The sequence below is a fragment of the Ursus americanus genome, chromosome 27, assembly GCF_024610735.1.
Source record: "Ursus americanus isolate L20-20 chromosome 27, mUrsAme1.1.p, whole genome shotgun sequence".
In the NCBI taxonomy this organism is placed as follows: Eukaryota; Metazoa; Chordata; class Mammalia; order Carnivora; family Ursidae; genus Ursus; species Ursus americanus.
The window spans coordinates 38,750,454-38,765,682 of record NC_142153.1 but is presented as its reverse complement, the minus strand read 5'-3'; the positions used below and the strand labels follow the sequence as shown (position 1 = coordinate 38,765,682).

Here is a 15,229-nt window from a genome sequence, read left to right as displayed (position 1 = left end):
GTGGGTCATGAAGGCAATTTGGTAGGTTACACCAGGGATGTTTTGTAACAAAACAGAAGATATAAAATATATATATATAAGCATTTCATGACATTTTTCCACAGTTTTAGACATTTACACAGACACATATGTACACATATATGTACTCATGACATTCTGGTAACACAGACCCTCCAGTAAATGCAGGCATATCCTTTTCAGCCTTCCCATTAATAATAATGATAATAATAATATAGTAATAATAATACAGATGTCACTGGTTGAGCACTACTCTGGGTCAGCCCCTGTTCCCAAGCTCTTCTCGTGTATTAATTGTCATCATCCTCCTAACAAGGCTAGGAGATGGGTATTACCATCCTCTACATTTTACAGACAAGAACGCTGAGATACACAGAGGGCAGGTAACTTGAACAGCAGGTCACGAGCAAGCAGCAGAGCCGGGATCTGATCCTGGACAATCTGACTGTGGAGACAAGCTCCTGTGGCCTCTACTTGAAAAGCCGAGAACGAAGGGAACCCATGTTCTCCTGAGACAGACAGCCCGTCCCCCTGTCCGAGTCTCCCCACAGGTTAGCAGAGCCAGTTCTAGAATGCAGATCTCCCAATTTCCAACGATGCTCTCTCTAGACCTCATCCAACAGCATTCTTAGCAAAAGCTGCTTCGTGAAGCTGAAATCAAACAAGCTCAAAATAAAAGATACATACAAGTATCCTTGAAAGGAACGTATTTATTTACATCACTATTTCCTTTTTACAACGCCTACACTTTCAAATAATAAAATTTTCCAGGAAATCCGGTAAGCTTTAAATTAAGATATATTAACAGAAGAAAATTATCACAATTTGATTTTATTTACATGAATTTCCAAGAATTTTAAATAGTTCCTTTTGAAATGGCACAATATAACTGAAAGCTCTCATTTAGAACTTGCATCTTTATCCAAAACTTTTAGTTTAAGAAATTTAGCTTATAATCACCTCCTTGTAGCTCAGGTTCTTAGAGACGAAAACCTGTTAACACACTTACAAAGACAAACCTCTTCATCAATGACCACGTTTTGGCTGCAAGCTGAACCTATTTCACATGTTTTGAGACTAAGCAGAGATTTTTTTAGACACCTTAAATTGCTTTCATTAAAACTTTCTGGAAGTTTTCTGGATCAGTCACACAACCGCTTACGAGTTGGGATGTATGTATTCTGAGCATCCACTCAATGTCTGAGGACGGGCTGATCTCCGGTTCAGCGAACTCTGAAAGCGACGGATTCGGAAGCTCCCGGGGGCAGATGAGGTGCCTTCCTCCCCACGGCCCGCACTGTTTGGGGGGCTCACTTTGCCTCTGATATTGCACGTGTGAATCCCTGACTTTAAGAACCTACTATCTATAAAACAACTTCCAACAATAACAATGGTCTGACATCTTTCCATGTCATGCTGAGAGATTTCAAATATTTATTAGTGAAACTATAAGAGAGGATAGATTTTCCTAACATTTTAAGCATGAGTTCCTCTGAAGAGTTGGTATAACATCCATTAAAAAATAGAAAAGATTAACTTTTACCATGATCCAAGCTACAGTTCACAATGAAAAACTTCTGTAAGAGCAGCCGGGGCCAGTCTTGAACTTCAGGCGGCGGCAATCGAGGTATCATCCACGAGCCGGCCCTGTGGCTTTAGAGAGAGGAAACAAGACGGGTTTACAAGACAGTAACAACAAAAGCTCTATGAATTGAAAACAGTTCGAAATTCTTAGAACTGTTTCACAAAAACGGAATAAATGTGTACGAGTATCAAAATCACATTTGTTTCTCTCCTTCCCTCACCCCACCTTCTTGTTTCACTTGAACCCGGGGAGGGCAAGCTGCAGGGCCAAGGTGCTGCCCCCGTTCCCTCTGCCACCAGACACCGACATCGCCAGCCGACCGTCTACCTCCACCGGCTGAATCCGCCTCAGTCACCAGTTGTCTTCACCCTGTGTCCTAGCGGCTACGGATCTCTCACCGGGAACGTGACTGGGAACCCAGCTGCCATTCCTGCTTAAGGGATAGTTTTATTTTCTCTCTTGCTCAGGGCCCTCCTGCGTCCTAGGCTTCAAGAAGGCCACAAACCTGAGCTGACAGACAAGTTCCTTGGGGAATCAAGGTCTCCCAATCTCCTGTTTGTAAGAAAAAGCAATTCACAATGAACTAAAGTATCTAACAATGAATACTACAAGGATAGAAGCAGCAGATAAAAACAAAAACTTCCCTTTCCACAAGGTCACTGAAGAAAACTTAAATCGTCATATCAGACGAGCAAAGGCTAAGAATGAATAAAAGGATCGTAACTGTTCTTAGGGGTAAAACTTCTGGCAGGTTGGCAATACCTCAGGGAGATCAAGGAACTGAAAAAATCAATCTCTCACAAATAATCTTACTGAGCGGACGTACACTAGCAGACCTTTGTGGGAAGAGCATGAGATGGTATTCAGGACACGAAACAGGACAGTGTTACAACATCATCACCAAAAGCCACTGTCTAGGCTTGAAACAGAATGGTTGGTGGGGGGGCTCCCTGAGGCAGGGAAGGGAGCGTTTTGCTGCCGCGTGTTTCATGCACGTACGAGTGTAATGTGTATGTGAGTGCAAGTTAGGCCGCTGACATTCAAGGCAGGAATGGAATGAATTTAAGAACACGTGCCGGGTCTCTTATACTTCATCTAATCTTTAGTACTGATAGAGGATGTTCAGTTTTAGAAACGGAATACTGGGGGTGCCTGGGTGTCTCAGTTGGTTAAGTATCTGCCTTTGGCTCCGGTCATGATCCCGGGGTCCTGGTATCAAGCCCCGCATCGGGCCCCCTGCTCTGCGGGGAGCCTGCTTCTCCCTCTCCCTGCCGCTCCCCGTGCTTGTGCTCTCTCTCTCAAATAAAATAAAATCTTAAAAAAAGAAAAAAGAAAGAAGAAACAGAATAATGGCTCAACCTGTTAAATCCTTCCCAACACAGCTTTACAAACAGGAACAGAAGACAAGAACATCATGCAAATAGAAAACTGGAATCTACTTTTCAAAGGAGAAAGGAAGGAAGAAAAATATTTCAAAGGAAGGAAAATATTGCTCTCGCCTTAAACTAGGGGAGCACTGTCCAAGAGAACTTTCAAGCTCCAGTCAGTGCTGTCCAGCAGGACAGCCACCTGTCACAATGATGTACCGGGCACTTCGAGTGCAGCTAGCGCAACTAACTAATTTTTAAATTAAATTACATCTCGGTAGGGCACACGTGGCTAGTGGCTATCATACTGGAATAGCACAGTTCTAGAGTTTAGTAAAGGTGTGACGGGATGGCCAACGTGAGCGGTAAGACTGTTCACTAAGTGGGAAAAGGGTACTCCTCAGTCACTGTCCTTGGCGTGCCAGGTAAAACAACTGTCGCTCTAAGATTTCCCAACTGATAAAGGAGCTGGCTCTGAGGATCCCAGCCAACTTTTTTGACAGCAGTCAAGTTACCAGAAGGTAGTACTTGTATTTAAAAAAAAGAGCATGGCAGTTAGAAAACGGCATGCTAGCTCTGCTAAAACTTACAAATGTTTATTTTTCTGGAACCTTTCCTTATGGATTTAAGCACTACCCAGAAGAGGTGTACTGTGGAAGAACACCAGAAGACTGAACTAGCAGGAGCTGGGATTAGGCTGGGTGTACAGAGCCCTACAGGGAAAGGAAGGAAAGAGATTCATCGGCGGTCCTGAAATCCTGATTCCTCAAAATGATAACTCTCACGTCTCCAACAGGCTATGTTAGTACAGCTCACTCTATGCTGATGCCACTCTCAGGCTACCTAAAGCTGTACTAGCACGCTTCAGCAGGTCCCCCCGCCGCCACTGCTCCCTACCCCAGTCATGAGACTTTTCCCCTGCAGGGTGACCTCAGACATGACAGAAGGAACAGCAACAGACATAGCCTGTAAATGTGAACAGGTGGAAATGTTTAAAAACCCACTGCTGAGACGCCTGGGTGGCTCAGTGGGTTAAGCATCTGCCTTCGGCTCAGGTCATGATCCCGGGGTCCTGGGAAGAAGCCAGAAGACTTCTCCCCCTCCCTCTGCCTGCCGCTCCCCCCACCCCTGCTCATGCGCACACACGCATTCTCTCTCTTTCTCTCTCTCTAATACATAAATAAAATCTTAAAAAAAATTTTTTTTAATTAAAAAATAAAAATAAACTGCTGTTAGGGGGGCAGACGAGGGGCATACAGGACATCTCTGAACTTTCCTCTCAATTTCACTATGAACTTAAAACTGCTTTAAAAAAATTAAGTCTTTTTTGGGGCGCCTGGGTGGCTCAGTCGTTAAGCGTCTGCCTTCGGCTCAGGGCGTGATCCTGGTGTTCTGGGATCGAGCCCCACATCAGGCTCCTCTGCTGGGAGCCTGCTTCTTCTTCTCCCACTCCCCCTGCTTGTGTTCCCTCTCTCTCTGGCTGTCTCTCTGTCAAATGAATAAATAAAATCTTAAAAAAAAAAAAAAATTAAGTCTTTTTAAAAAGCCACTGTTTAAGCGCAAGAGATCTAGAAGTATGAGATTTTTCCTTTACACTTTAAAAGTACGGTGCCTGGAAACATTAAAAAATTATTTTTTTGCAGATGGAAAGATAAAAGCTAGGAAGATTATAAAGGACACATTAACACAGACTAATTTATCACTTACCCCGTCCCAGATTATGTAAAGAAGCGACAGTTCCTCCACACTCGAATCAGACAGATACAAAAAAAGGCAAGAGCGAGCAATGTGACGTGTCATTTCGAAAGTGAGTATGAAGTTACCATAGAAGACGGCACACAGGATGCACATGTATCCACGTACAGCTGAGTTGCTGAGGAACCCACAACCACCCAGAGGCAAGCCCTCATTTTAGGCAGCGAGAACGGCTTCAGCGGGAGTGAGCGCGGTGCTCAATGAACCTCCCGCACGTCACGGTTCACTCTCTCCCACACTGACTATGACCATCCTACACATTCCTTTATTCCGGGAACCTGGCCATGGTCCCCATGGAAAACATCAAAACGGTCAACGTGAGGGCAGTCTCCGACACAGGATCCTTTTCAGAAAAGGCCCCAGTCCGGTATTACACAGAGAATTAGGAACGTTCAAAGATCGTGTTTAGAAAGTTGATCCATGGGGCGCCTGGGTGGCACAGTCGTTAAGCGTCTGCCTTCGGCTCAGGGCGTGATCCCAGCGTTGTGGGATCAAGCCCCACATCAGGCTCCTCCGCTAGGAGCCTCCTTCTTCCTCTCCCACTCCCCCTGCTTGTGTTCCCTCTCACGCTGGCTGTCTCTATCTCTGTCAAATAAATAAATAAAATCTTTAAAAAAAAAGAAAGAAAGAAAGTTGACCCATTTTGACTAAAAACTAGTTACAAGCTAACTACAATGTAAAAACATACTTTACTAAGCCAAAGGAAAAAAACACGTACGTCTAAGGAACCCGCAAAGGTAAACCATTATCTACCTAAGGGAATAAAAACCTTTGAAATTAGATTCTGTAAAATAACAGCAACTTCACAGAAATGAAGAGCAATACTGCCAAATTCGTATCATAGAACCCAAAACTGTCGGTCTCGAAATATTGCTTAGTGAAGCTTACGTGAAAGAAACCCCTCTGGTTTGTTTTCAAGACCAGAGATTTAAAAAGCAGACAATTTCTAAGCCCTACCTTTACAAAAATACTGGTAGGTATGAAACGCCGGAGCAGCTGATTTGTGAAGTGAGGAAATCTGAGCAGGGTGACGTTGAGAGACGGCAGCTGCTGGTATCCGGCCATCAGAGGGTAGAAATTATACAACATTTCCTGTTCGGTGCCAGGGAGGATCCGTAATCGAATCTACAGCACAAGTTGTAGAGACAATCAAATGTACAGGCTTCCAGCACCTTCCCATTTCCCCCCTTCATTCCCAAGTGACTGGACACCCAAATCTTTCTGGTGACACCCAATTTACCCTCCAGACAGATTCTAAATACAGGGCTGAACTAGTATGACATGAGGACTGCACAGATAATAAATGCATAAAAAAGTGTGTATGATTTCTCGGTTTCTACCAAGATCTAAACGGCAACTTGCACTGGCTTAAAAAGGGGAACGCGAGATGGATCGATATTTTCTGTGTCTGAGACCACGTAGATTTTTACAGTCACAATACGTTATGAGATAACTGGTAGAAAAGTATCTTTGTATATACATTACGTCAACATAAGACAAACTAGTTGTTTCCGGTGTTTTCTTTTAGGGGACCTTTCTGGCGAGGTAAATGATGTCAGGGGGAAAAAGATGTTTGCTATCCTCTATTTTTATAAATCAGCATGTGAAAAAGATCAGGACACTCTAGAAAAGCTTCCTCAATTGCAAATGAGTACGTATGGTATGTTCGTGTGTCAAAGATAATATATGTGTGTGCCAACATAGAATAGCTAATATGATATGTATTATATGTTATAAACTTAACTTAGCAAATGGATTTCCTCATGTATAATTCTATTTTACATTTAACAACAAACATGGCACTCAGAATATGTACAGCACAGATGACTAGTCAGGGTAGACACTCCTGAGAATCAGGACATACATTTGTTCCTCTATGTCCTTGTTGATAAAAAACTATTTACTGACTATTGAGGGGTGTCTGTTATCCACTTTGACAGAAGACAGTATTCTCATTGAAATATGGTTTTGCCTGAAAGTGTATGTTCCATTAAAAAATGTGATGGAACTTTTCTACTTCTGATTTGAATAAGCCAAATCAAAACACCTGAATGATTTATTTTTATATGTAAATATAAAATTGTGTCTAAATGTACCAAAGATAAGTAAATTCAGTGCAAGATCAAAATCTCTAAAAAGTTTCACTGATAGCTCAGAAAAGAATCAGGGTTTGTTTTTTTTTTTTCCCCTAATTAGGCTCCATGCCCAACATGGGGCTTGAACTCACAACCCCACGATCAAGAGTTGCATGCTCTACTAACTGAGCCAGCTAGGTGCCCCAGATCAGACTTTTAATATGGGTAGCAAGGCTTCTAGGCCTCCAATTAAAAGACACACACACACACACACACTCAGTAGTAATAAAAGGGAAATCTAAAATTTTCAGGAATCCTATTACTGTCCAAGGATTTGTGAATTCTTGTTTTATAAAAAGAAAGAACCTACATGTATGATCTCAATGTGAAAAGGGTTGCCCACTTAATCCACCTCTATACAAATTGTACTTAATCTTTAAAAGTAACTAAAAACTTCCCATCGAAATAACAGGGACCACAATCAGCCTTATCAGTTCATTTGTAAATCCTAAATGCACAGCTCTCCCTTTCTTGGCCACACTTCTGTATCTACATAAGCAACCCCATGAGATATGACCTAACCTGTTTAAGACCTGAGAACATGAAGGCATCACTGGGCTCCACAGAAATCTCCACATCTTGAACTAAGTTAGTCTTATTCTGTAGGTGATACTTGACAGGTAAGGATTCTCTGACACGCCCAAATGATGGCAGATCTGCAAAGAAAGAGGACACATTTCTTTTGGTTAAAAAAATAATTCACCATTTATGAGTTCTTTTTGTAAATGAATCTCATTCCATAGACATGGGATTATTTAAATTAGTGGTAATACTGTACTCTTGATGAGAAAGAAAATTCTTTGGTTGCACAACAGACATGGGACTCTGATAAAACCGGCCCCAAAGAATCAAGTCTCCTTCTAAAGCTGATTGACACAGAAAGGGTCTTGGCTATCAGGAGCTGAATTATATTTTAGGAATGACTTTTTAAATCTATAAAACATTTCCCTAAATATCCATCACGGTTCACGAAGGAATGATAGGCATCACGGGTCCCTTGATGGGAGCACACACCATCAGCTATGAAGTATTCTTGCCAAAAAGTTGAACCTGAATCCGATTGAGACTATAGATCTTACCACCAACTCCCAGGAACCCTCAAAAATGATTACAATGCAATCAGCAAAATCCAGACTGTGGGAAGCTCTACAGGACACCGGACTCCCATTTCTTTAACAAAAAACAGCAAGGTAGAGGGGAGGTGGTGGTGAAGGAGGTGATGGAGTGGAGAGGGGGTCTTCCCACCCATCGATTTCAAAAGTACAAAACATCCATCAGCTGCAGTGCAAGACCTTAAGACAATCTAAAGAACCTTCGGAGTCCACCAGGGAAACTGCGACATTGGAATCTGATGATATTAAGAAATTTTTGCTAATTTTTAAGTGATGATACTAGAATTGTGATTATGTTTAGAAAAATAACCACTAATATTAAAGATGCAGACAGAAATATTTACAGATGAAATAATATCTGGGATTTGCTTTGGAATAACGGGAGTAGGAGGCGCACGCAGAGGTACAGATGAAACAGGACTGATCATAACCTACTTCGGTAAATGTTGGGCATTTTTCATAATAAAAAAATTTTTTAAACCTCAGAAGCTAAAATAGATAAAAATTCTTCCTGGATTCTTTTTCTCAAGTACAATTTGATGGCGTTACCTGCGTTCACGTGGAGGGGAATGTTTTCTACAATCACGTGTGGCAGAGTGATGACAGTACTGATGACGGGGACGTTTCCCATGGCTGAGGTCCTGTGGCAGAAAAGGGCAGCTTTCACATCCATGTTTCACGCGAAAAGTTAAATCAAAAACAGGAAACATGTATATGCACCAACTTGTTCCAAAGGAAACAGAAATTACTTCTACATTTTCTAGAGCTTTATTAATGGAAGTAGTTCTGTGAAAAGCTTTTGGAATCCTGTTTGTGTTTTGAATGTTTCCAATTCACAAATGTCATAACTCACGGCTGCTGTTTGGCCCCAGTGACAGAGGGTCAATCGGGCAACCAGGAAGGACATCATTTAACACGGTGTTTGGTAGCAAAACGCTCTCAGGGTAGGTGACAGTGCAGTGACCGACATGATGACACAGACCTTCCCCTCACCCTGCGGCCAGCTCACAGCTGAGCACAGACCACCTGCAGGCGTACTGTTACAACGACTCTCGAAGCACATAGGAGAAACCGAGGAACTAAAAATATTTTACCATCGATAAACATAGTGGCATTCCAGCACTACCAAGATAAAGTGAGTACCATCAGGAAACTGTCAAATATTTTTCCCTCTATTACAGTTGGAATGGAGACTACACTACGGGGCTGGCTGGCCACTATCTGACCAAGGAGAGCCCTTAGGAAGAGTCCGTATCTAGATGTGGAGGCACGGACACTCTGTGCAAATTATTATACAGAAGCAACAGGAAAAACCACGGAACCCCTCATCATTAAGAAATATGTCTTTATGGTACTACAGTAGCATGATGGGATAATTACGCAGTGCCTTCAAAATCCTATTCTAATTCCTAGAAAAAGATATTAACCTGAACTTCAATGTGGTAAATTCAGGAGTGGGGAAAAGAAAGTTGCTACTTTTTAAAAATAAAATTATATTATTTTTCCTTTCTCATTTTTAGTATTATCTTATCCACTGTTTTAAAATTTATGAAAAAAAATTAAGCCATGCTGATAACACATGAAATATCATGTGTCTACCTCCCAGCCTAAGAAAACATAATATAGCTGAATCTTCCCACATATCCCTTTCTGTCTGCACTCCCCAAAAGTAACTACTATCCTGAATTTCGTATCTATCATTGCTATGTGTTTCTTTACACTTTTCCAAATTCTGTACGTAGCCCTAAGAAGTACACAGTGTTCTGCATGGTTTCCATACATGCAATTTGTTCGTATGCTGAACACCTGCAGTTGCTTCGTTCACTTACTGTGAAGTTACCAGTGTAGCTCTGGGTAATTCATTTTCACTGATACACAACATCCCATTATATGACTATGCCACAATTTATGCATTTTCCTGCTGATGGATATCTAGTTTCTAGCTTTTGACTATGATAATCAGAGGTGTTACGAACATTCTTACATATATCCTTCGTGTTAAGACTTTTTCTATGACATAGGGTATAGGCATCTTCAATTTTACCTGGTACTGCTGAGCAGACTCCCAAAGTAATTGTTCTGTTTTATACTCCACCTCTTTTGACAAACCGTGCACATTGTTAAACCTTTTTATGTTTTCCAAATTAGTGGGAGCACATCTGAATCTCAGATTCCTAGTAGGGTTAACCTTCTCTCCCTGTTTCCCTTATACCGGCTTCTTCCGTTTCCCTTATGCTGCATACTCGAGATTTCGCTCAACTTTCTGAAAGGAGACTTGTTTTTCTTATGATTTGTAGACTTTCTTGGTATGAATTCTAATACTTTGTCAGTTTTACATGTTCTAAAAAGCTTTCCCCAATTTGTATTTTGTCTTTTCACTTTCTACATTTAATTGTAACAAATCAAATTCATCGGTTTCAGTGGCTTATACTTCTATGTCTTATTTAAAGGAACTCTTCCCTATTCCAAGGTCTTAAAACAATTCTCTTATTTTCTACCAAAAGTAATAAAGTTTTGCTTTTCACAATTAGAACTTTAGGATACCTAGAACTGATTTTTATATACAGTGTAGAGATCCAATTTTTTCCCAAATGGACACCCAATTGTTTACCACCAATTGTAAAACAGTTCATCCCTTCCCCACTGATCTGCAATGCCTGTCTCTAAAATACAATTTCCGGGGCGCCTGGGTGGCACAGCGGTTAAGCGTCTGCCTTCGGCTCAGGGCGTGATCCCGGCGTTATGGGATCGAGCCCCACATCAGGCTCCTCTGCTAGGAGCCTGCTTCTTCCTCTCCCACTCCCCCTGCTTGTGTTCCCTCTCTCGCTGGCTGTCTCTCTCTCTGTCAAATAAATAAATAAAATCTTTAAAATAAATAAATAAATAAATAAAATACAATTTCCATCTGTGTGGGTCTGTGGATCTATTTCTAGACTCTCTCTCCTCTGTTCCACTGGCTTATTTACATATCCCCAAGCCAATACCACAGCAATGACTACTGTAGCTTTACAATAAGTCTGCGTATTTAGAAGAGCAAGTACCCTTGCCTAGTTTTTCTTCTGGAATATCTTGACTATTTCTGAGTTTTTGCCTTTCCATAGAAACTTTATAACCAAAAGTGTCAAGTTCTACAAAAACAAACCAAAATAAGCTACTGGGATTTTGAAGGAAACTGCACTGATTCTATAGAACAAACAATATTAGACCTATCCAAATCCTACCCAAGACCATTTTGCATATTTCCCCATTTATTTAAGAACTTCCTTTAATGTTTTAAAGTTTTACAATTTTCTCCATAATGGTAACGCATGTTTTCTATTTGACATATTCTTACTTACCTTATAATTATTGTTGTCATCTAAATGATACCTATTTTAAAAGTACATTGCTGGAGGTTTATTACTGATATATAGAAAGCGAAGTGCTGGAACTCTTATAATGCAAATGCTTTGTTGATTCACTTGGGTCTTCTATGTAGACAACCCCACTGACTGCAAATAAGAGAAGTTTCTTCTGATGTTTTTAATGGTCCGGTGATAAAAATTCATTTGGCTAAAATTTCATCGGTATATAGGCTATAATTTGTGACAAATACAAACGAAAGTTTAATGATCCTTTTTAATCTTTGTGTTTTTGACAAATGGCTAGTGATAGCATATGACTTCTAGTCTTCACCCCAGGACTGACAGAAGCTTTCAAATACTAAATGACAACAACAAATAATGAAGGCATGAGAATAGCACAGACAAGGAAGAAAAGACAGGGCTGAAATCCTTTACCTCTTCCAGGAGATAATATAATGCCCAGTTGCTACTCCACCTTCAACACTTCCAACAGATGGGCACCGAAGACAAAAGCATTCACTAGCACTCTCTCCGGTCTGTAAGACAACTACAAGAAACAGTTTTTATAATCCGTATGCAACGATTTCCTCTATGAAAGGAGAGTTTTACCTCTGGTAATAAAAAAAGAACACTTTATCAGTTATACATTATTTATAGAGACTTAAAAACTAAGGCTCAGAGATGCTAAATAACTTTTTCAAGGTCACAAAGTCCCTGTCCAGGGTTTTTTCTAATATACCAATATTCCATTATAATAAAAACAGGCAAAGCAGCTGTAGGTCTGTGACAAGTTCCTATGGGAACTAATGAAAAGGAAAAGTCTGGAGTCAGGATAATACCATTTGGTAATTATTTTTTTCTCTTCAAATTATTTCAAATCTCCAAAGGAAACATTTCACGGTAGAGAAAAAGAAATTTTTAGTTAACCCTTCAGGTACTCAAAATGTCATTCCAGCCAACTCTGGCTTTCTCTGACCAATGCACATTACTGACACCATCAAATGGAAACACACTACACGGTGCCTCATTATTGCCTAATTTGGTTATTTATCTCTTACACAAGGATGCTGTCCTCCTGCCAAATTTAGCATAAACTCCTGATGACAAGACAAATGCTCATCTGAACCAGGGCCTCCCTGCCTGTCAGCCCTTTGCAGTCTGCAGTGCCCCTCCTTTAACGCAAGCCAGCAACAGGGCCCATTGAGGGCTGGTGTTAGCACATCCATCAGTGAAACTTTCAAATGATAGTAACAAAGTCTCTAAATATTAACTAACTGTTTTTACTTAGACATGAAGAAGGCTGTGATAAATTAATAGTTGTGTTGTGGGTAGAAACTGGAAGCCAAAGGGAAAAAAGCTGGGCCAATCTCTACTTCAATTAACTACTTTTAAGTAATTTTTAAGGCCTAGGAAATGATACTGTAGCCTGGTAAATAAAGCACGCATTAATTCAGACATCTTAAGACACCTTTTTTTGGAACATTCATATTGCCTCCCCCCTCCCCACCTTGCTCCAACAAGTCGTCCTTAATTCTAGGAAGTTAAACAAAATGATATAATCTTTATTAACAATTAACATTAGGGTCAACTTTATGACCTAGGAAAGTTGTTATTTTTAATGTGTCAAACTCAAATTTCGTCATGCATGAATTCTGGTGTTCTTCGAGGGGGCAGACAGAATAATGCCATGCCACCCCCTTCCCCAAAGATATCCACGTCATAATTCCCAGAACATTACCTAACATGGCAGAAAGGACTTTACAGCCATGCCTAAGATAAGGACCTCAAAGTAGGAAGATTACACTGGATTATCCAGTTGGGCCCAATGTAATCACGAGGGTTACGAGGGAAAGAGGGCGGTAAGGGGGAGTCTGAGAAAAAGATGTGACAATGGAAGCCGAGGCCAGGAAAGGAACCACCTGAAGATGCTACGCTGCTGGTTCTGAAGACAGAGGAGGGAGCCAGAGGTGAGGGATCCAACGGGCCTCTGAAAGCTGAAACGCTTTTCCCTCGAGCCCAGAAGGAATGCAGCCCTGCTAACGCCTTGATTTTAGGACCTTTGGCCTCTAGAACTTTCAGATAATAGATGTGTGTTGTTTTAAGCCACTAACTCTGTGGTAATTTGTTACAGCAGCAAGAGAAAACCAGTAATGGGATATTCAAGGTGGACATTATTCATTAATTTAATGAACATTTATTAACCAACTACTACGAGGCTGGCAATACAAAGAGGATGACGTCACGGTTCCAGCTCTTCAAGAGCACACCGCGTAGCCGCGGCGCCGTAACTGCAAATAAGTAATTACGGTAGAAGGGGTACGTGTAACAGACGTACAAGATACTCCGGCAGTAGAGGAGGAAGACGGCCTAGCCCTGCTTGGGAAGATCAAAAAGTCAAATCTTACGGGAGTCCTAAAGAGCACACAAGAGTTCGACAGGTTGAAAGAAAAAGGGAAGGGTTTTGGGCAAAGGTACTAACACGTTCAAAATCAGATGGAAGTGATGCTTGCCGACCGTAAAAAGTTCGGCTGGGTCCAAGTCTGGGAAAGAGGAAGGGGAAGTAGAGAGGCTGGTGCGGAAGAAGCCGGAAAAGGAGGCTGTGCTGGGAAAGGTCTGGAACGTCATGAAGTTTTTTAAGTGAGAATAACAAGTTCAGGATAGTTCCTTGAGAAATGAAACTCTGGCAGCAATAGGAAGGGCAGACTAGGGAGAGAGAATGGCAAGGAGGAAACCGATTAAGAAGGTGTCTCTGAAGGCCAGAGGGGAGATGGTGAGAATCTCTGCATTCAAGACGCACTAAGAAGGGAGAACATGGTGCCGGGCAGGATGCGCGCACATAGAGGGCGCCTGCTTGGTCTCCGTGGCTCCCAGCTGGAGCCAAGAGCGCACCGGCTCCTCCAGCTGGACTGCGGAACGCAGGCGGCCTAAGGTTGTGTGGCAGGTGAAGACTTGCAGAAAAAGTAAAGGGAGCCAAAGTCAGGATCCTGGAAATGACCAACACTGAAGCGATAAGAAAAGGAGTCAGCAAAGAATGGACAAATAACCAGCTTGTGTTGGGCCGTTCGGAGACAAGCACTGGGCTGAGATGCACACAGATCATCTCAGCCACACTATCTCGTACACATGATCTCCCTGAACTCTGAGAAGTTAATCCAACACAATGAACAGTCCAGCGTAACCAAAGGGCACGCAGCAGGACTGAGAACTGAATCTAGTCCAGTGTGACTCTAAATCTCATGATTATTCCAAGCCAGCACAGGGAGGAGAAAAGGAAGAAGAGGACAGAGAAACAAAGTAGAACCAGAGACAATGACTTCCAAAACCACAAGAGAAAACCAAGTTTCCAAAGACAGAAGGACGAAACTTACGAAGGCATTCCGAAAGGAAATAGGGGTTAGTAGTATTATTACTTCACAGAATCGGGGCCTATTTGTAGCATTTAAACAGGGAGGTTTAGGGACATGTTTGATTTTATCTACCTATCTATTTCACCTATCGTCCTTTATGATGACTTTCCCGAAATGCACAGAAGTGACTATGAAGGCTGGTGGCTCTTTTGGTGTCTTGAGAACCTGACGCAGTGCCACACAGTGACCTCGATAAATACCTGTTGATTATTTATTGATAGATACTGAAACTTATTTTCAGGCCAGATGCAAAAAATACACTGGAATTCTAAAACTACTCATCTAATTTTAATCTGTATTGCAAATCAGCTATATGACTTGTAACACTAAAGTCCAGTAGTAAACAGAGCAAATAAATGACTCACTTACATTTGGTTTTAAGAATATCTCATGATTTTTTTGCATACAATATTTACCTTTCTAATACAGCTGAGCACGATTTTGCTTGGGTTAACATTCAAACTCATTTTTTTTCTCTCTAACAGCTCAAGAACATACAAGTCCAA

The 15,229-nt window shown here is 41.4% G+C and overlaps 1 protein-coding gene across 2 annotated transcripts in view; it reads right to left on the bottom strand.

The window, feature by feature from the left end:
* Nucleotides 1–708: 708 nt before the first annotated feature.
* TRAPPC11 (trafficking protein particle complex subunit 11) overlaps nt 709–15,229 on the bottom strand; it is a 47,043-nt gene continuing 32,522 nt past the window's right edge. For both annotated transcript variants that reach the window (XM_045785834.2, XM_087856513.1), the window contains 5 exons: nt 11,752–11,863; nt 8,522–8,613; nt 7,383–7,516; nt 5,683–5,850; nt 709–1,671 (listed from right to left, as the gene is read on the bottom strand). In XM_045785834.2, the coding sequence (XP_045641790.2) occupies nt 1,627–1,671; nt 5,683–5,850; nt 7,383–7,516; nt 8,522–8,613; nt 11,752–11,863 (551 nt within the window). In that variant the 3' untranslated portion in view covers nt 709–1,626. The remainder of the gene's footprint in view (nt 1,672–5,682; nt 5,851–7,382; nt 7,517–8,521; nt 8,614–11,751; nt 11,864–15,229) is intronic.